Below are 20,000 nucleotides of genomic sequence, written 5' to 3'. Positions count from 1 at the left end.
CCTATATTTACACGCTCACACACACACGTACATACACACACGCACACACACACACCAGCACCGGAGAATCACCAACACTGTCCGTAATACTGGGAGGGACTGGCAGCAAGAGTTACAGTCAGTGCAATCTGTACACACACACACACACACACACGCACACAAATACTCACACCTATATTTACACGCTCACACACACACGTACATACACACACGCACACACACACACCAGCACCGGAGAATCACCAACACTGTCCCTAATACTGGGAGGGACTGGCAGCAAGAGTTACAGTCAGTGCAATCTGTAACACACACACACTCACACACACGCGCAACCACACAAATACTCACACACTCACACACACAAATACTCACACCTATATTTACAAGCTCACACACACACACCAGCACCAGAGAATCACCAACACTCTCCCTAATACTGGGAGGGACTGGCAGCAAGAGTTACAGTCAGTGCAATCTGTAACACACACACACTCACACACACGCGCAACCACACAAATACTCACACACTCACACACACAAATACTCACACCTATATTTACAAGCTCACACACACACACCAGCACCAGAGAATCACCAACACTCTCCCTAATACTGGGAGGGACTGGCAGCAAGAGTTACAGTCAGTGCAATCTGTAACACACACACACACACACACACACACAAATACTCACACCTATATTTACACGCTCACACACACACGTACATACACACACGCATGCACACACACACACCAGCACCGGAGAATCACCAACACTGTCCCTAATACTGGGAGGGACTGGCAGCAAGAGTTACAGTCAGTGCAATCTGTAACACACACACACACACACAAATACTCACACCTATATTTACACGCTCACACACACACACATACACACTCACTCACTCACTCACCAAGCACACTGAGCTGTATGAGTCTCTGTGTCTCTCCGGCAGGGTTGATGGCCACACAGCTGTATTTACCCCCATCAGATGTCTTCACCCTCTGGACCTGCAGGGTTCGGCCTCCTGCAGAGGGAAGGTGTGTGAACGTGCTCCAGTTGCTCTGTGTGCACAACTATTCACTTTAACCCTAAAACTCGTCTGCCTGCATGTATACGTGTGTGTGAGGGTCCCTGCGGGCGTGTCAGTGTGTGTGTACCTGGTAATATGAGTGTGTTGCCGGTGCTCAGCACAGGTCTGCCGTCCTTCATCCAACTGAGTGCTGGAGGGGGGAAACCGGTGGCCTCGCAGCTTAGGGACACGAAGTTGCCCAACATAACTGACACGGTGCTGGGGTCCAGTCCAAGTATGGAGGGGGGCACTGTGGACACGAGCATGTTGTTTTATGGACGTCTGATCTGTTCATGTAGACATAAGGACCGTACACAAATTCACACACAAATACTCGCCTTGCACGTTCAGATTAAAGGCCTTCACCGAGCTGCCGGCCGCGTTCTCGGCCACGCACACGTACCGCCCCGTATCAGTCACCTGAGCGTCCAGTACCTGTGAACATATAGGGTGTTAGTAGCCTAGCGGGTAATACACTCGCCTATTAACCAGAAGACCCGGGTTCAAATCCCACTTACTACCATCGTGTCCCTGAGCAAGACACTTTACCCTGAGTGTCTCCAGGGGGACTGTCCCTGTAACTACTGGGTGTTAGTAGCCTAGCGGGTAACACACTCGCCTATTAACCAGAAGACCCGGGTTCAAATCCCACTTACTACCATCGTGTCCCTGAGCAAGACACTTTACCCTGAGTGTCTCCAGGGGGACTGTCCCTGTAACTACCGGGTGTTAGTAGCCTAGCGGGTAACACACTCGCCTATTAACCAGAAGACCCGGGTTCAAATCCCACTTACTACCATCGTGTCCCTGAGCAGGACACTTAACCCTGAGTGTCTCCAGGGGGGGACTGTCCCTGTAACTACTGGGTGTTAGTAGCCTAGCGGGTAACACACTCGCCTATTAACCAGAAGACCCGGGTTCAAATCCCACTTACTACCATCGTGTCCCTGAGCAAGACACTTTACCCTGAGTGTCTCCAGGGGGACTGTCCCTGTAACTACTGGGTGTTAGTAGCCTAGCGGGTAACACACTCTCCTATTAACCAGAAGACCCGGGTTCAAATCCCACTTACTACCATCGTGTCCCTGAGCAAGACACTTAACCCTGAGTGTCTCCAGGGGGACTGTCCCTGTAACTACTGACTGTAAGTCGCTCTGAATAAGGGCGTCTGGTAAATGCCGTAAATGTAAAATGTAAATGAACAGACATTTTTAATCTAATTCTGCCAAACGCACAGAATTCTGTCTCTCTCACCTGCAGAACTCGCCCGTTGGACAGCACCCCGCGCCGGAAATCTGGGTTCAGCGGCTGGTTGTCCTTCATCCATGTGATTTTGGGAGCCGGAGTCCCGTCTGCCACACACTCCAGACGAGTGGTCTTATTCACCAACGCCGTCACGTCGCCGGGAACCTCGGGGTCCGAGCCGCGGATGGAGGGCGGGACTGCAGACGCGCACGTTCAGAGCTGGAAATTTTCACACGGACCTTCCCGGTTAAAAACTCACCGAGCACTCGAACGTCGTACTGGATGGAGTCTTCTCCGGCCTCGTTCACCGCCACACACATGTATCTCCCAGAGTCCTCTGCCTGGGCACGTGTAAACTGCAGCACGCGCCCACCTGATGCCACATGGAAGTTCGAGGTGTGAACGAACCTTCACCGGCCTCCCGACTCCATCCCATTACGATTATTATCGATTCGGCTCAGAATCACCCACGTCTGCATGGATTACGAGACGGACGTACCGGGCAGTATGAGGACGTGGTCGTGGGAGGACAGCGGCCTGCCGTCTTTGTACCAGGTGAGGGTGGGTGGGGGCACGGCGTTGGTGTCGCAGTAGAGGGAGGCGGGGTTATTCACCACCACATCCTTCACTTCCAGACCGCCCAACACGCCAGCCCCGCCCTCTCCAGACACACGCTCGAAACTGGGAGGGACTGCAGCGAAGCACAGACACAAACTGTCGTCATCGTTCATGTGGTCATTTCTGCATGCAGATGCATGGTGGGGAACAGAGGTCAGAGGTCACCTTGTATGTTCACATCATAATCTTTTTCATCCTCTCCAGCGATGTTGGTGGCCACGCAGGTGTAGCGGCCAGTGTCTGACACCTGAGCCTGCTTTATCTGGACAACTCGCCCATTGGCTGTTATGTTAATATGGTCATCCGCTCTGAGAAGCTGGGAATTATAAAACTCGTATTACTACATATAGACACTGAATAAGCGCCAGTTAGATGTGTTTATGAGTGTGTTACTGACCGCCCCGTCTTTGTACCACACTAACATCGGGGTGGGAAGAGCCTGAGCCTCACACTCCAGGGTCAGGGTGTTGTTCACTTTGATCTTCACCTCTTTGGGGGCGAAGCTGCTTCCCACATCATTCTTACTAATGACAGGGGGCACTGCAGCAAAAGAGCACGGGATACACACAGGTTACACACTAAATAGTAACCTAGGCCCAGGTTCAAGCCCCACTTACTAGTGTCTCCAGGGGGAGACTGTCCCTGTCACTACTGACTATAAGGCGCGATAACAGGAACAGACAGTTACAGTATCAGATCGATGCAAAGTCAAAAAAAAAAAGACTAACAGGAGAAATATATGCTGGCTGTTTAGGGTTATCTAATCAGTCAGAAGTTCCTATTTTAATGTCCAAAAACCTCTGCGTCATAAAACACAGGTGAAAATATGACATTAATCTCTGAATTATAACCCCTCTTCCAGCTCGGATAATTACTTCTAATGTACAAAGTCCCTAATAAGCTGTCACAGAGGTGCTAGTTTGTCTTAAATTAAATTTGTATATAAAGGATTCAGTTATGAAGAGGAAACGTTAAATCTAAAAGTTAAATTATTAGTAATGCGGGTTATTTACATTTTTTACATTTACATTTTACAGCATTTATCAGACGCCCTTATCCAGAGCGACTTACAATCAGTAGTTACAGGGACAGTCCCCCTGGAGCAACTTAGGGTTAAGTGTCTTGCTCAGGGACACAATGGTAGTAAGCGGGATTATAATACAAATATTCCATATTCCTCAGGAACAGTACTCTGGAGGGACCTGGCAGGTGAGGTTAGGCTACTCACAATAAACTTTGACCTCATAGTGCTTCAGTGTCTCCCCGGCCTCGTTGGTGGCCACACAGGTGTACCTGCCAGCATCCTCCTCTTGAGCGTTCAGAATCTGGAGCATTCTCCCACCTTTGTGGAACCAAAAATTCATTAGATTCACTAAACATACATATTTCTTCTGACAGTCATATATTCACATGAATGTATTTCCTATTCATTAATTTGGCCATCAATAATACAAGGCTGGTAGTAGCCTAGTGGGTAACACACTCGCCTATCAACCAGAAGACCCGGGTTCAAATCCCGCTTACTACCATCGTGTCCCTGAGCAAGACACTTTACACTAAGTGTCTCCAGGGGGGGACTGTCCCTGTAAATACTGATTGTAAGTCGCTCTGGATAAGGGCGCCTGATAAATGCCGTAAATGACATTGATTGACAACTGTTGCTGAAGGCTTTCGACATTTCAGAAGCCCACCTGGAAGAACCCGTATGTTGCGTCTGGACTGGAAGGGCGTGCCATCTTTCAGCCAGATAATGGTTGCAGGGGGGTAAGACTGCACCTCGCACACCAGAGACGTGGGGCTGTTCAACGTCACCGTCACCTCTGCTGCGGACCCGTCGGGGACCAAATCCGCAATGGTGGGGGAGACTGAGGCACAGAGGCAGATTTTCTGATATTCCAATACAGTAAGTAAAACGCAGAATACCCAGACATACATACCCAGCACATTGAGGTTGTACTCTCGGCTGCGGTCCCCAACGCTGTTAGTGGCCAAGCAGCTGAACCTGCCCATGTCAGAGATCTTGGCACCTGTAATCTGTAGGAAACGGCCATGTGACATCACCCGGTAACGTGACTCAGTGGCCAATGGCTGCCCGTCCTTAAGCCATGTGATCTCAGGCACTGGGTTACCTACATAGGAAATAAGGAGTGAGATTAACAACATGAAATAAAAGTGTATAAAAGATCATGGCGAGAGGTCAAATGTCATATACCTGTAACCTCACAGGCCAATGTGACATTCTGACTGTCCTTCACCTTAACGTCCTCTGTACCTTCTCCCAGTATACTAGGAGGGACTGCAGGAAGAGGAAGTGAAATATACATATATACACATATACCCTAATCAGACCACTATCCAGCTACTCAAGGTCAGAGAAGTTAAAACGTCAGGTTTATCTGGCCATCACTTTGCTCCTACCCAGCACCTCCAGGTCAAAGTTCATGTGATCCTCTCCAGCAGAGTTGGACACAACACACGTGTATCTCCCAGCATCCTCGGTGGCAGCATGCATCAGTCGCAAGCTCCTCCCACCTGAAAATGCGTGTGTAAGGAGATCAAGTTAAGACATGAAATCAAATGAACGTCTCTGAATTTTCATTATTTTTGTTTGAGATTCTACAAAGCTGCTCTTCACAGTTGTGGCTTGTGGTTATTTTATTGCCCTACATTTTGTTCTTTTGGATTGTGTGTGTGTGCGTGTGTGTGCACATGTTTGCATTTATTTAAAGAAGTGAAAACGCCAGTATTTCTTCTTAAGCTCTTTTCCCTGCTGCATCCTGTTATCTTTGGAATATCCACTGACTGCAGCTTGTTAAAAATGACAAATGGGCCCTGTGTGACCTTTGACCTTCAGTAGAAAGGGAGCTACATAAGGACACAGGGACTCCAATTCGAGAGATTGCTTCCTTCCACTTCTTTGTTTCCCAGGTCTGAGGGAATCTCTTCATAAGCAGTGTTGGGGTTAGTGAAGTGGCTCCATCAGGTTCAAATGCTTTAAAATGATTGAAATGAAAGCAGACCTGAGATGATCCTGGTGGTGGAGTCCGATGTGCTAATTGGCCGGCCGTCTCTCAGCCAAGTTATGTTGGGGAGCGGAATTCCAGAGGCCTCGCAGGACAGAGAAACAGGGTTCCGCACAACTACCCTCACCGGCACCGGAGACTGCGCCTGACCACTGATGGCGGGCGGCACTGTGGGCGCCCACAAACATACCAAAACACACAGACTTTTCTCATCCAAGTGCTCAAGCAATAATGGAAAAAAATATTGTTATCATGCACCAGTTGGACACTGGGACAATACAGGCCTAACTGGAAATATCTAGATTCTTATAGTCACGAATCATAAAATGATCTTTGATCGAGAAACATCACTCAGCAGCAGTTGGTCATGTGAACTTGTGACCATTAACAATAAAGAGCACTGAGGATCAGAGAGACATTTTCACTCCCAGGATCCCAGATTGCAAGATTGCGACTAAATGCGATATGAAAAGATTTCTAAAAAAGTTGTGTGGTATAAGATCTATAATCACCAGAATATATTCATATCCCTTCCATTAGATATGTAGATCTGGATTTCACCACATTGTTCTGAGCCCTCGATGTACAACGTTTGATTATCCTGTGATCTGTAGACGATAGATTAGAAACGGAGAATAATCCGCTCACCATGAACACTGAGGTCGTACTTGCTGTCGGCATGTCCGGCGACGTTAGCGGCCACGCACGTGTAGCGCCCCGTATCGGCCACTCGGGCGTCTGCGACCTGCAGCAGGCGTCCGTCGTTCCACACCCTGGTCCTGCCGGAGGGGGTCAGCGGCCGGCCGTCCTTCAGCCAGGTGACGGCGGGACGAGGGACGCCGTCCGCCTCGCAGTCCAGTGTGACGTGTCCGCCCCGGGTCACCGTGACGTCACTCAGCCAGTGGCCGCTGTGTCTGATGGAAGGGCGAACTGAAGTGAGAAGACCAGGTGAGTACAGGTGTGTGTGTGTGTGTGTGTGTCTTCGTTTCGAGTGTGTGTTCTATGTACCGTAAACTTGCAGGCCGTACTCCTTGGCGGCGGAACCGGCGGCGCTGCTCGCCGTGCAGCTGTAGGAGGCGGCGTCGCCGGGCTCTGCGCCGGAGATCTGCAGCTGCCTCCCGCCCGAGAGGACGCGCACGCGGGCCCCGCCCAGCAACTCCGAGCCTGCGGGCGCACACACACAGAGAAGACTGGTGTCGCCATGGCGATAACTGCCACGCCACCATGCCGGCTGTTCATCTTACCCTCCTTCCTCCAGATTAGACCAGGGGCGGGGACGCCGCTGGACTCGCACAGCAGTGTGACGACTCCACCCTCCACCACCGTCAGAGGAGACACCACATCTGAGTCCCGGATCCCGGGGGACACTGAGCAAGAAAGACAATACTAATGACAATACAGTGACGGCAACTGGAATAGAACTCTACTCAGACTCTACACTCACCTGCAACACACAAGGCCACAGGTTCAAAGTGTCCCCGAGTGTCTCCTTGGGGACTGTCCCTGTCACTACTCTGTACTCACCCCATACATTCAGGTTGTAATTCTTCTCGGTTTTTCCTGCAACGTTGGTGGCTTCACAGGTGTACCTGCCCGTGTCCTGCAGCTGTGCGCTGGAGATCTGACCACAGCAGAGCAACGGTTCAGAAAAAGAGACACATTTCTCTATTCTTTTTTCATGTTAGAGGAGGAGTGGGAAGCCGCACCTTCAGCAGCCCTCCATCGCCTGCCACCGTGACCCCGGGCTTCCTGTACAGGGGTCGCCCGTCCTTCCGCCAGGCCAGGGCAGGAGGAGGGATGGCACTGCTCCGGCACTGCAGCTCCACCGGCTTCCCCGCCACAACTGTGACGTTCACCTCTTCACCCACGATGTTGGGTGGCACTGCATGCGCACACAGTCATACCAATATACATACTTCAATTATTTTCTCCACATTAAAGGCCCATATTCAGGTATTATCATTACATTTTAAAGTCATTTAAAAGTTCCTTTTTGGTTAATTGACAATTTCCTCCGATCAATGAATAACTTTTTTGTGTACAATGCCAATTAAGGGTTAAAATAAAATTTGCAATTTATTTGACATTCATTTATGATGTACATTACCAATAAGCTATTAATCTGCATGTTAATTTAATATGTAATATTGTGCACTAACCGAACACTCTGAGCTCGTATTCTCTCTGCTGCTCCCCTCCAGCGTTGATGGCCACACACGTGTAGTGTCCTGCATCGCTCACCAACACACTGATGAAGGCCAGAACTCTCCCTCCAGACAGCACCTACACACACACACACACACACACACGTAACCAGAATTACGGCGAGGAGCGACAAAGAACTTTCCCACGTGCTGCCAAACACACCTGCATGCCATCAGTTACGCTGGAGACGGGACGGCCGTCCTTCAGCCAGGTCAGGCTGGGCACTGGAAGCCCCGCCGCCTCACATTCCAACTTCACCGGCTCGCTCACCACCGCAGAGACCTCCCCGCCGGGGCTGGAGATGGAGGGGGGGACTGAGGGTGGAGGACGAGACAGAGAGGGTCAGCACGTGGGGACAGAGCTGAGGTCTGTTCGAGGTAATAAACACGGCCATATCCAGCTAGGACATGCGGCTAGGGGGAATGTCTGTGGGACGCTGATTCCTGGGTGCCGAGGAAGGCGTGGAGTTTACCAAACTAAATTAAATTATCTTTTAAATGTTGTATTTGATGAATGTGCAATATGATTATTACGTTGGGAGATAACTGCAGTGGAGGACAGGAACAAAGAAATTATAATTCTTTACTTTTTATGCATCTGTACTTTACTAAAGCATTTCCATTTGTAGAGACTTACATTTCACTGTCAAATATCTTACTTTTTACTCCACAACTTTTTCAAAAGGCATTTAAGATGAACACGCCAGAGTCCAGTTTGCCAGAACTTCCATGGCCTTATTTGAGAATTTTTGCAAAGAAGGACTCTTTCATTTTTGCATCTGCCTCAGCCCCATATAATTTCATATTACAAAAGCTCACAGTCTAATCTAAGGAAACACATCTACAGTTCACAGTATAATAAAATGTCTTCATGCACGTAGGCTGGTTGAACATCGAGGGCTGAGAACAATGTGGATGTAAGTGATGTTTCGGATGAAATTTAGATATACATATTTAATGAAAGCTCTTGATCCAAAAGGGATATGACTATATTCTTAATAAATGTTGATGACTTCACACAGAAGAAGTTTGTAATATATATATATATATATATATATATATTTCACTACTTTATACTGTGTTTACGGACTGCAGTTTTTTTGTGTGGAGTTTTTCCTTGTGTGCAGAAGGGTCAAGTTTTGGGGTGTCAACTGTAGGGCCTGTCAAAGCCCATTGAGACGTACTGTATGTGATTATGGGCTTTATAAGAAATAAATGTTGTTGTTGTTACTAGGGACTGAATGAGTATCTGGGTGTCCTGTGTTGGTAGATCAGGAATCCACATAAGCCGGAAAGATTGGTGATGTGAATCAGACTGAGAAGAGCGAGAGAGAAAAGCTCAACTCACCCAACACCTGCAGTGTGTGTGCAAGCTCAGCGGAGCCCGCCGCATTGACCGCCACGCAGCGATACACCCCGGCGTCAGACACCTGCGCCCGTGCCACCTCGAGTACCCGTCCACGGTTCTGGATGGACACGCCTGCTGACGACGTCAACGCGCGTCCATCCTTGTACCAACTCACAGCTGTGGAGGAGAGATACGGCGGCCATCACTGCAGCAGGTCACAGCTCCACCACGAATTTACACATTACTCAACACTCACTTCTGGCTAATAATACCAAAAAACAACATGAAAAAAAAGAGTTTCCATTTTTAAATTAAATTCCGAGTTGGCTGTATACAAATGTACACCGACATACAGAAGACAATGACCATTATTAGTACATTTACATCTACAGTATTTACCAGACGCTGTTATCCAGAGCGCCAGGGACAGTCCCCCCCTGGAGACACTCAGGGGTTAAGTGTCCTGCTCAGGGACACAATGGTAGTAAGTGGGGTTTGAACCTGGGTTTTCCTGTTTAAAGGCGAGTGTTTCACCCACTAGGCTACTACCACCCTGTGGGTATTTCAATATTACATTTTTTTTAGATTCGTAACCATGTATACAGCATGGATAGTGACAGGAAATGATGCAATAAAGTCAAAATAATATTCTGTCCACCGTTGTCCAGTGTGTCCAGCTTTTAGGAAATCCCCTTCAGCCAATCAGAGCCCAAATTAGTCATGTAATGATGGTGATGCAGTGAATACACACTCGTACACGACATTCACAATATAGCCTCTTCAGAACACTCAAACACACTCAAACACACACACACAATAACATACCTGGCAGAGGATTTCCTGTAGCCTTGCAAATCAGCTGAACCTGGAAGCCCACCAGGATGGTTTGGTTTGCAGAGGCTTCATCAAACAGGATGCTGGGAGGCTCTGTGGGGAACGGAAAACGTGAAAATCTGGCAGTGCTAAAGAAGCAGAGAAAGCAGGCGAGAAGATCATCAGAAGGAGCTGCAGAAACAATCAGCAGTACTTTTATACAGTTTTATATAGTTATACCGGAAATGATGGATTAAAAAGTGCATTTTTTCATTTCGGAAAAAAGGGGGCGTCTGTTCTGAATTTTATAACATCCAGAGCGCCTTACAGTCAGTAGTGACATGGACAGTCCCCCTGGAAACAGGGGTAAGAGTCCTGCCCAGGGACATGAGCTTCGAGTGTCTAACCCTCGAGGCCTTTTTCTGCATGAAAGCCGTACCATGGACACTCAGGTGAATGTGGTGCTGGGTCTCTCCCGCTGGGTTGGTCGCCACACAGGTGTATTTCCCAGCATCCTCTAGCCTGGCCTGCACGATCTGCAGAGACCTGCCAGCCGAGTCCAGCTGAATTAAAGAAAGGAAGTCAGGTCTGCATGTAAAATACCGCGAGGACGTGTGAACGAGTGTGTGTGGAGCCCTGACCCTGAGCAGCTCCTGTGTGGTGTCCACTGGACGGCCGTCTTTCAGCCAGGTGATGCTGGGGACCGGGATGCCACTGGACACGCACTGAAGCATTATAGGATGCTGGAGGACAACAGAACGCTCTGATGGACCGCTGGCGCTGATGGAGGGTGGGACTGAGAAGATAGTGATGGTGAAAAACTTAGTTAAGGTAAGCGGCCAGTATGGCTGCACCAACATGCTTGATGCGTTACGAGTCATTTTTTACGTCATTTTTCATGGTCACAGTTTTTCTACACCTCAGATCACCTGACGACATGATAGAAATGAAACGGTGAAAAAGCACATTACATGCAGCAATAAATGTCCCGGCCCAGTATCCTCTCTACCCTCCACCTTCATTTTGATTTTACTTTTATTTAATTGACCTTTAAGTTTCAGCTCAGTGATGCACTTTTAACCAGATTCATTTTTAATCATTTGCAAGTCCATATTGTCTATAAGCACAGTAGTTTAAAAAGGAGAAAAACCTGTAAACTGCGTTATTAAATGCGATGCCGTCGAAAATTCGATGCACCAAACTTTTGTCCAGGTGCAAGTTTGGCATGCCAAACGTACAACCAGTGTTCTTATTAACCTCCTGAGACCCTGCGTCCTCATACGGACATTTTATTCCGTTCAGTTTAAACACGTTGTCTTCATTCAGACCGTTGCTTTTTCTAGCGACCAGAGAAGCCAAACCGTAAAGAAAAGAAAATGGTGGCAATACCAGAAGCATTAAAAGTGGACAAAGGTATTAATGCTTATCCTGTTTACTTTTACTTTAAAATGATATTAAAATGTAATAATAGTATCAGAATTTTTTGAGAAAACTACAATATTTTTTTTTTGTTTATGATGTGCTTCTTATCTCAATAAACTAAGGCTGGCGTCTCAGGTAAGCGGGTACGAGTGTTACCGTGCACGACCACGTTGAAGTCCCTTGTGTCTTCTCCCGCCTCGTTGGTCCCCACACACCGGAAGAGCGCCGTGTCCGACACCTGCACACGAGAGACCACCAGCCGCCGGCCACTCCCTCCGAGCCGCACGCCCTCCCCGACCCGTACTGGCTGCCCGTCCTTCAGCCAGCTGCAGACAGAGGGGACGTGAGGACATTTCTGTGTGTCAATAGGCTGACGAATTGAGTAATTCGATTTTGTTCAGGTCCGCACGATTCTGCTAGAAATACTGGCCTCGGATCAGTTCAGGTGTTGTTCTTGGCATAAAGTTGCATCGGTCATTGGTGAGACTGTTTAATCACAGTGACCTGACCGCGTGTGTACCTGGATGTTTTTACTCACGTAATGACGGGCGTAGGTGTCCCACGGGCGTGGCACTCCAGCTCCAGCAGGCTGTTGATGACGACGGCAGCCTCAGAACTCTCCCGTGCTCCCTCGATCGCTGGAGGCACTGCGCTCAAACAAAGGTACAAATTCAGGCCTGATGCTGGTTGTATTGTGACTGCAAACATTCATATTGGCAGGTAAGGAAGTGGACTCCTAATCAGAAGGTTGGCGGATCTAACCCCGAGCAGTCACTGAGGTGCCACTGAGATACAGAGGACACGTGTCACTGTGTCACCTTGTGCTGTGCTGCAGTGTCTCACAATCACTTCACTTTTTTCACTTTGAATATTGTTTTATTTAATAGCGAGTTTATTGGAGTCATTATACTGTTAACATAATCCATAACTATATGTTAGAATAATCTGGTCATCATGATCAGGATTTAAATCAGGATTTAATCCTATCAATAGAGTTGGGGTACCTTACATCAACTCTCGTCTTTATTCGGATTTCAAATGAAGCAAAAGTGTGAAAATATTTGTCTTCATTTCTTAATTTGTGTGGGGTTTAGATGTTCACGTGAAATCTGATTGGTGACTGTGTGGATGGTGCTTGTAGTTGACTAGGAGAACATACCTAAAACGGTGACATCGTACTTGACCTCCTTCTCCCCGGCAATGCTGGTTGCCAGGCAGACGTAGTGGCCGCCGTCTGTGGGCTTAATGTTGGAGATCTGGAGCCTCCTGCCCTGGTCCAGGATGTGCAGCTTTTCTCCAGACGTCAGCAGAACACCGTCCTTCAGCCAGCTCACGGTGGGGACCGGATGTCCCCTTGCCTCGCACTCCAGAGTCAGACTCTCTCCAACCACCGCCTTCTGCTCCACCAGGGTGTCAACGCCTCCCGCGATGAAGGGAGGAACTGCGAGCAGCAGAGGGAGATGAATATCATCCTGCTTCATGCTGCTTTTACGGTGGAAGGAAGATGAAGAACGAAGAAGATGAAGTTCTTCAGTAGGAGATGTCCTCACCTAAGACCTCCAGACGGTAGGATTTCTCAGCACTGCCGGCGACGCTGGTTACCCTGCAGGTGTAGAGTCCCGCGTCGGCCTCCTGCACGCGAGGGATCTTCAGGACGCGGCCGCGCCCCACGTTCTGCGGCTGCCCGCCGGCCTTCAGCCAGCTGACCGCCGGGAGAGGGACGCCGCGGGCCTCGCACTCCAGCGCCACCGCGCTCTCCAGCAGGGCCGTCACCTCCGACGTCACGTTGCCACCTTTTATACTGGGAGGCGCTGCGGGGGGGGGACACTCGGCTCGCTCACTGTCACCAGGTGGCTCTCCGGGGCGGATGCGGCTGCGGAACTTACCGTACACCGTCAGGCTGAAGTCTCGGGCCTGTCTGCCGGCCGCGTTGGTCGCGCTGCACTGGTACCGAGCCTGGTCTCCCAGACGGGAACTTTTTATGGTCAAGACCTGCCCTCTGTCCGACAACACTATATTAGGGTCCCCCAGGAAGACTGGCCTGGCCGAGGAACAGGAGGAGCACGAAGAACATGGTGAAGAAGATGGACCTCTAAATGCTTCACATTCGGTCAGAAAACTCACTTCCTGTCTTTGTACCACTGGATTGTGGGAAATGGTTCCCCTTTGACCTTGCACTCCAGACTAACTTCCTGGTTGAGGATGGCAGAGATGTCTCGGGCCGCGCCTGTCCCAGAAATGCTGGGTGGAACTGGCAACACAAACACATATTCACAACTACAGTTTCTTTTACTAATAATCTGAATGAATAATGAATAATAATAGTGTCCACTGTACTAAACCTGGAATTAAATGTGTCAGAGTGTGGCTATTTAATACAACTCTCTTACCCAGTACGTTCAGGTGAAAGTCCTTCTCCGTGCTGCCAGCCACGTTGGTGGCTCTGCAGGAATATCGGCCGCCATCGCTCACCGACGTTTTCTGCAGCCGCAAAGTCTTCCCCGTCTGCAGGATCTGCACGCTGCTGCTTGGCACGACCTTCAATAGAAAACATTCGGAGTAAACCGGTCTCATACTGACAGCAGAATGGTAACAGGCCAGAATGTTGCAGGTAACGCTCAGGTAGCTCCATCTTCACATCTTCATTTAGCACCTTACTGCAGTAAATAAGTCAGTGCTGGAGAAGAACGGGTTCTAGTAGCTCCATCTTCACATCTTCATAGGTTCTAGTAGCTCCATCTTCATATCTTCATTTACCACCTTACTGCAGTAAATAAGTCAGTGGTGGAGAAGAACGGGTTCTAGTAGCTCCATCTTCACATCTTCATTTACCACCTTACTGCAGTAAATAAGTCAGTGGTGGAGAGGAACGGGTTCTAGTAGCTCCATCTTCACATCTTCATTTACCACCTTACTGCAGTAAATAAGTCAGTGGTGGAGAGGAACGGGTTCTAGTAGCTCCATCTTCATATCTTCATTTACCACCTTACTGCAGTAAATAAGTCAGTGGTGGAGAGGAACGGGTTCTAGTAGCTCCATCTTCACATCTTCATTTACCACCTTACTGCAGTAAATAAGTCAGTGCTGGAGAAGAACGGGTTCTAGTAGCTCCATCTTCATATCTTCATTTACCACCTTACTGCAGTAAATAAGTCAGTGGTGGAGAGGAACGGGTTCTAGTAGCTCCATCTTCACATCTTCATTTACCACCTTACTGCAGTAAATAAGTCAGTGCTGGAGAAGAACGGGTTCTAGTAGCTCCATCTTCACATCTTCATAGGTTCTAGTAGCTCCATCTTCATATCTTCATTTACCACCTTACTGCAGTAAATAAGTCAGTGGTGGAGAAGAACGGGTTCTAGTAGCTCCATCTTCACATCTTCATTTACCACCTTACTGCAGTAAATAAGTCAGTGGTGGAGAGGAACGGGTTCTAGTAGCTCCATCTTCACATCTTCATTTACCACCTTACTGCAGTAAATAAGTCAGTGGTGGAGAGGAACGGGTTCTAGTAGCTCCATCTTCATATCTTCATTTACCACCTTACTGCAGTAAATAAGTCAGTGGTGGAGAGGAACGGGTTCTAGTAGCTCCATCTTCACATCTTCATTTACCACCTTACTGCAGTAAATAAGTCAGTGCTGGAGAAGAACGGGTTCTAGTAGCTCCATCTTCACATCTTCATAGGTTCTAGTAGCTCCATCTTCATATCTTCAATTAGCACCTTACTGCAGTAAATAAGGCAGTGGTGGAGAAGAACGAGTTCTAGTAGCTCCATCTTCACATCTTCATTTAGCACCTTACTGCAGTAAATAAGTCAGTGCTGGAGAAGAACGGGTTCTAGTAGCTCCATCTTCACATCTTCATTTACCACCTTACTGCAGTAAATAAGTCAGTGGTGGACAGGAACGGGTTCTGGTAGCTCCATCTTTATATCTTCATAGGTTCTAGTAGCTCCATCTTCATATCTTCATTTAGCACCTTACTGCAGTAAATAAGTCAGTGGTGGAGAGGAACGGGTTCTAGTAGCTCCATCTTCATATCTTCATAGGTTCTAGTAGCTCCATCTTCACATCTTCATTTAGCACCTTACTGCAGTAAATAAGTCAGTGGTGGAGAAGAACGGGTTCTAGTAGCTCCATCTTCATATCTTCATTTAACACCTTACTGCAGTAAATAAGTCAGTGGTGGAGAGGAACGGGTTCTAGTAGCTCCATCTTCACATCTTCATTTACCACCTTACTGCAGTAAATAAGTCAGTGGTGGAGAGGAACAGGTTCTAGTAGCTCCATCTTCATATCTTCATAGGTTCTAGTAGCTCCATCTTCATATCTTCATTTAGCACCTTACTGCAGTAAATAAGTCAGTGGTGGAGAGGAACGGGTTCTAATAGCTCCATCTTCATATCTTCATTTAGCACCTTACTGCAGTAAATAATGCAGTGCTGGAGAAGAACGGGTTCTAGAAGCTCCATCTTCATATCTTCATTTAGCACCTTACTGCAGTAAATAAGTCAGTGGTGGAGAGGAACAGGTTCTAGTAGCTCCATCTTCATATCTTCATTTAGCACCTTACTGCAGTAAATAAGTCAGTGGTGGAGAGGAACGGGTTCTAATAGCTCCATCTTCATATCTTCATTTAGCACCTTACTGCAGTAAATAATGCAGTGCTGGAGAAGAACGGGTTCTAGAAGCTCCATCTTCATATCTTCATTTAGCACCTTACTGCAGTAAATAAGTCAGTGGTGGAGAGGAACGGGTTCTGGTAGCTCCATCTTTACATCTTCATTTAGCACCTTACTGCAGTAAATAATGCAGTGCTGGAGAAGAACGGGTTCTAGAAGCTCCATCTTCATATCTTCATTTAGCACCTTCCTGCAGTAAATAAGGGAGTGGTGGAGAGGAACGGGTTCTAATAGCTCCATCTTCACATCTTCATTTAGCACCTTACTGCAGTAAATAATGCAGTGCTGGAGAAGAACGGTTCTAGAAGCTCCATCTTTATATCTTCATTTAGCACCATACTGCAGTAAATAAGTCAGTGGTGGGGAGGAACGGGTTCTAGTAGCTCCATCTTCACATCTTCATTTAGCCACTGCTCACTCAGGGTGATGGGATAAATGCAGAGGACAAATTTCACTGTGTGCACCGTGTGCTGTGCTGCTGTGTATCACATGTGACAATCACTTCACTGGTGGGGAGGAACGGGTTCTGACACATCGCCACGAGATGCTGGGGCTTTACAAGAATTCTCCTACAGCCTGGGCCCTGTGATCAGGATGGCAGTGATTTATGGGGTACATTTACAGGGAAAATGGGCACCTTATGATGATCATCATCATCATCATTTTCATAATCACACGCCACTGAGTTACGTCTGAGCAGGTACCTGTGTCTGCAGACTCATAAACTCTATTTACGAACATCATGCATATTCTGCCACCCACCAGAAGTCCATCTTTGTACCATGTGATGACCGGAGTGGGGATTCCAGTAACATCACACACCAGGCTCGTAGCTTGGTCTGTGATCACAGACACGTTGCTCTGCGTCCCGCTGTCCCGGACATCAGGTGGCACTTCAGAGAAGTATGATTTAATAAACTCCAACATGAAACCACGCGAAGGCACAGGGAACATGCCAACTCACCATTGACCTTCAGCTGGTACTTCTTCTCTGTGCTGCCAGCATCATTAGCAGCCGTGCAGACATATTCACCCTCATCCAGCGGTGAGAGAGCGTCCAGGATGAGAAGGGTGCCGTCCTCCAGGATGGACAGACCAGGCTCATTCCCCGTTAGTTCCTGACCGTTCTTCAACCATCGTAGAACAGGCTTAGGTGTGCCTGAAGGAAATGAAGATCATGAAGCTCCTTCTTCTGATCTGATGAAGCACCTGCGGTTATATTTTGACAGATGTGTCCAACCTTTGGCCGAACACGGGAAAGCAATGCGCTGATTGGCTATTCGCTCCTGCAAGGGGCTGTTGAAAGGAGGTTCTGGAACTTCTAGTACCGGGGGTACTGTTGAGCAGGACAGAACAAATAAAATACTTCATATAATAAATCAACATAATAAACACTTTCATTCCAACGTAGGACGTTAAGAAGCCACACCTTGGACCTGCAGCTGGACGTCGACCTCATCTCGTCCTGCAATGTTGGTGACCACACACGTGTAGACACCCTCGTCAGACGTGGCCACCTTGTGCATCCTCAGCGTTCCATCCGGAGAGAAGTGGACGTTTCCACCACTGCTCTGCAGAGTGGCCCGCTGCTTCAGCCAGGTTATGGAAGGTGCCGGAAGGCCCTGGACCACGCATGGCAGGTCAACGGGGTGCCCGACCTGAACCTTGATCAGGCGTGGCCCGGGCTGTATGCTGGGAGGCACTGCAGTATACCAGTCCGATATGACAATTAAAATCCGGATCTAGCCAGAACATCTGCAACGCCGCGAACGCCTACCGTGAACGCTGAGTCGGATCTTCTGAGTGAAATTTCCTGCGATGTTGGACGCAACGCAGACATAGAGGCCGGCATCTGTAAGCTGAGTCTCTCTGATCTTCAGAGATCCAGAGGGAAGGTGTGTGTGTCTGTAGAAAACATGGATCCACAGTAAAGACACACCAACATGCACATCATAACGTCAAGCCCTTGACCTGGAGGAGGTTCTGTCTGATGAGGTGTGGATTGGGGCCATAAAAAGGATTCACTCAAGTTCGATTTGGTGAAGACATTCAGGTCATTCAGTTGAAGGACTTACATGGGCTACATAAGCCAAACTCGTATTAAATATTTCCCCAGACAGCCACACTTGCTCATACGTTTTGCTAGATTCTAGCAGGCAATATTTTCAGTTCTTACAGAGGTTTATCAGATTTTTTGGTTGCACCTCAAGATCTTTCCCTTGACCTTTACTTGAGGAATATCGTAGAATTTGCAACTCCATTTTAAATGACCCCCTCAATGGGGGCAGGAGGACCTGCCAGGCCGGGGCTGTCACATCTACCCACCCCTCCTCCTGCCAAGTTGTGTAGATGCGGAATGAAACATCTCTACATTAAAGAAAGAAAGTCCAGTTGCTGCGACTCAACTTTCAGACAAATTCACCTGGATGACAAATTCACAGACCTAATAGCAAGAAGACTTTTGAAGAGTGATATTAAAATGGAAGGGAAGCTCCCCTCCAAACTTTCAACAGCGTATATCTGACAATGGACAAAAATTATAAGAGGAGCTCCTAGAAATTTGATAGTACCTGGCAGACATTTCTGAACATTCCGCTCAAAAGGATGGAGCCACAAAAAAATGTCATGCAATATTAATGATATATAATGTTGTATAAAGAAAAACATGCAATAATAAGTAAAGTAAATAAAATGAAGCAAGTAAAATTTCCAGCTCATTCTAACAGAACTTCTTCTTAATGTAGCCTGGAGACCAACAGGGGGTGCTGTATAAAATCTGTAGGTCCAACTCACAAGAAGGCAGCTATTTAAAATATGGGGTTATATTAATAATCGCTGTAAAATGCATCAATATAAAATTCTTCATCAACACTGATAGATAATGAGTGAAACGTACCGCGGTGAATATGGTGATATGAGCTGCCTGTCCCTGGCCCAGCTGATTACTGGAGGAGGAACACTCTGAACCTCACATGGCAGAGTGGCGTCGTTGCCCACGGTTACTGTCACTTCCTGTGGCGTTCCTAAAATGCCCGGGCCTGGACCTCCCCCAGTCGGCCTGGGTCTTACTGTGCATGAACACAAACACACATGAATATACCCGCGTCCCTGAGCAGGGGGACTGTCCCTGTCACTACTGACTCTGGACATGGGTGTCTGGTAAATGTCAAACTGAGTGTGATCCCACCATAAACTGTGAGGTGGACCTTCCTTGAAGCGAATCCAGCTGTGTTGGTGGCGGTGCAGTCAAACTCCCCGGACTCGTTCCCCCCAGGAGAACCGAGAAGCAAGGACCCGTCTTCAAACACCGAGAACGACGAGCCGCTGACGTCTAGCGGCTCCCCTCGCTGGAAATACGAACACACTCGTTTTTTCATCTCTTTCCTCGTACGGAACCCGCCAGCCGCTGTGTTATTACCATTAGTCTCCACCTCCTGCAGGAGGGTGGGGTGCTGAATGCTTCAGACTAAACCTGATTCCACTCACAGACCCCCCCACTGATATCAGGTCTGTAGAAATCCGGTGTGGAGCAAGTTCTTTAACTAGCTGCTTCTAGATATGAACTTCATCGT

General features: G+C 48.1%; 1 protein-coding gene and 1 long non-coding RNA gene across 4 annotated transcripts in view; one reads left to right on the top strand and one right to left on the bottom strand.

Moving 5' to 3' along the window:
• hmcn1 (hemicentin 1) overlaps positions 1-20,000 on the bottom strand; it is a 67,361-nt gene that overhangs the window by 21,726 nt on the left and 25,635 nt on the right. For 2 of the 3 annotated variants that reach the window (XM_028967871.1, XM_028967868.1), the window contains exons 21-59: positions 19,616-19,775; positions 19,325-19,496; positions 18,206-18,333; positions 17,858-18,130; positions 17,669-17,764; positions 17,393-17,587; positions 17,191-17,321; positions 14,135-14,282; positions 13,869-13,995; positions 13,631-13,785; positions 13,295-13,555; positions 12,904-13,185; positions 12,283-12,391; positions 11,901-12,070; positions 10,964-11,118; positions 10,762-10,885; positions 10,335-10,436; positions 9,510-9,686; positions 8,325-8,476; positions 8,117-8,240; positions 7,664-7,839; positions 7,482-7,578; positions 7,202-7,324; positions 6,966-7,121; positions 6,606-6,887; positions 5,955-6,125; positions 5,353-5,466; positions 5,147-5,230; positions 4,872-5,063; positions 4,626-4,799; positions 4,163-4,276; positions 3,332-3,474; positions 3,100-3,250; positions 2,816-3,007; positions 2,576-2,689; positions 2,326-2,513; positions 1,410-1,506; positions 1,160-1,321; positions 913-1,026 (exon numbers count right to left, since the gene is read on the bottom strand). In XM_028967871.1, the coding sequence (XP_028823704.1) occupies positions 913-1,026; positions 1,160-1,321; positions 1,410-1,506; positions 2,326-2,513; positions 2,576-2,689; positions 2,816-3,007; positions 3,100-3,250; positions 3,332-3,474; positions 4,163-4,276; positions 4,626-4,799; positions 4,872-5,063; positions 5,147-5,230; positions 5,353-5,466; positions 5,955-6,125; positions 6,606-6,887; positions 6,966-7,121; positions 7,202-7,324; positions 7,482-7,578; positions 7,664-7,839; positions 8,117-8,240; positions 8,325-8,476; positions 9,510-9,686; positions 10,335-10,436; positions 10,762-10,885; positions 10,964-11,118; positions 11,901-12,070; positions 12,283-12,391; positions 12,904-13,185; positions 13,295-13,555; positions 13,631-13,785; positions 13,869-13,995; positions 14,135-14,282; positions 17,191-17,321; positions 17,393-17,587; positions 17,669-17,764; positions 17,858-18,130; positions 18,206-18,333; positions 19,325-19,496; positions 19,616-19,775 (6,085 nt within the window). The remainder of the gene's footprint in view (positions 1-912; positions 1,027-1,159; positions 1,322-1,409; positions 1,507-2,325; positions 2,514-2,575; positions 2,690-2,815; positions 3,008-3,099; positions 3,251-3,331; positions 3,475-4,162; positions 4,277-4,625; positions 4,800-4,871; positions 5,064-5,146; positions 5,231-5,352; positions 5,467-5,954; positions 6,126-6,605; positions 6,888-6,965; positions 7,122-7,201; positions 7,325-7,481; positions 7,579-7,663; positions 7,840-8,116; positions 8,241-8,324; positions 8,477-9,509; positions 9,687-10,334; positions 10,437-10,761; positions 10,886-10,963; positions 11,119-11,900; positions 12,071-12,282; positions 12,392-12,903; positions 13,186-13,294; positions 13,556-13,630; positions 13,786-13,868; positions 13,996-14,134; positions 14,283-17,190; positions 17,322-17,392; positions 17,588-17,668; positions 17,765-17,857; positions 18,131-18,205; positions 18,334-19,324; positions 19,497-19,615; positions 19,776-20,000) is intronic. The other variant, XM_028967870.1, reaches the window with a different exon arrangement.
• LOC114781148 (uncharacterized) lies at positions 10,942-12,117 on the top strand. The gene is made up of 3 exons (XR_003747540.1): positions 10,942-11,153; positions 11,666-11,735; positions 11,867-12,117. It is a non-coding gene; the product is annotated as an uncharacterized LOC114781148 (long non-coding RNA).

The sequence above is a fragment of the Denticeps clupeoides genome, unplaced genomic scaffold, assembly GCF_900700375.1.
Source record: "Denticeps clupeoides unplaced genomic scaffold, fDenClu1.1, whole genome shotgun sequence".
In the NCBI taxonomy this organism is placed as follows: Eukaryota; Metazoa; Chordata; class Actinopteri; order Clupeiformes; family Denticipitidae; genus Denticeps; species Denticeps clupeoides.
The sequence above is the reverse complement of the archived record's forward strand: the minus strand, read 5'-3'. Positions and strand labels throughout refer to the sequence as shown.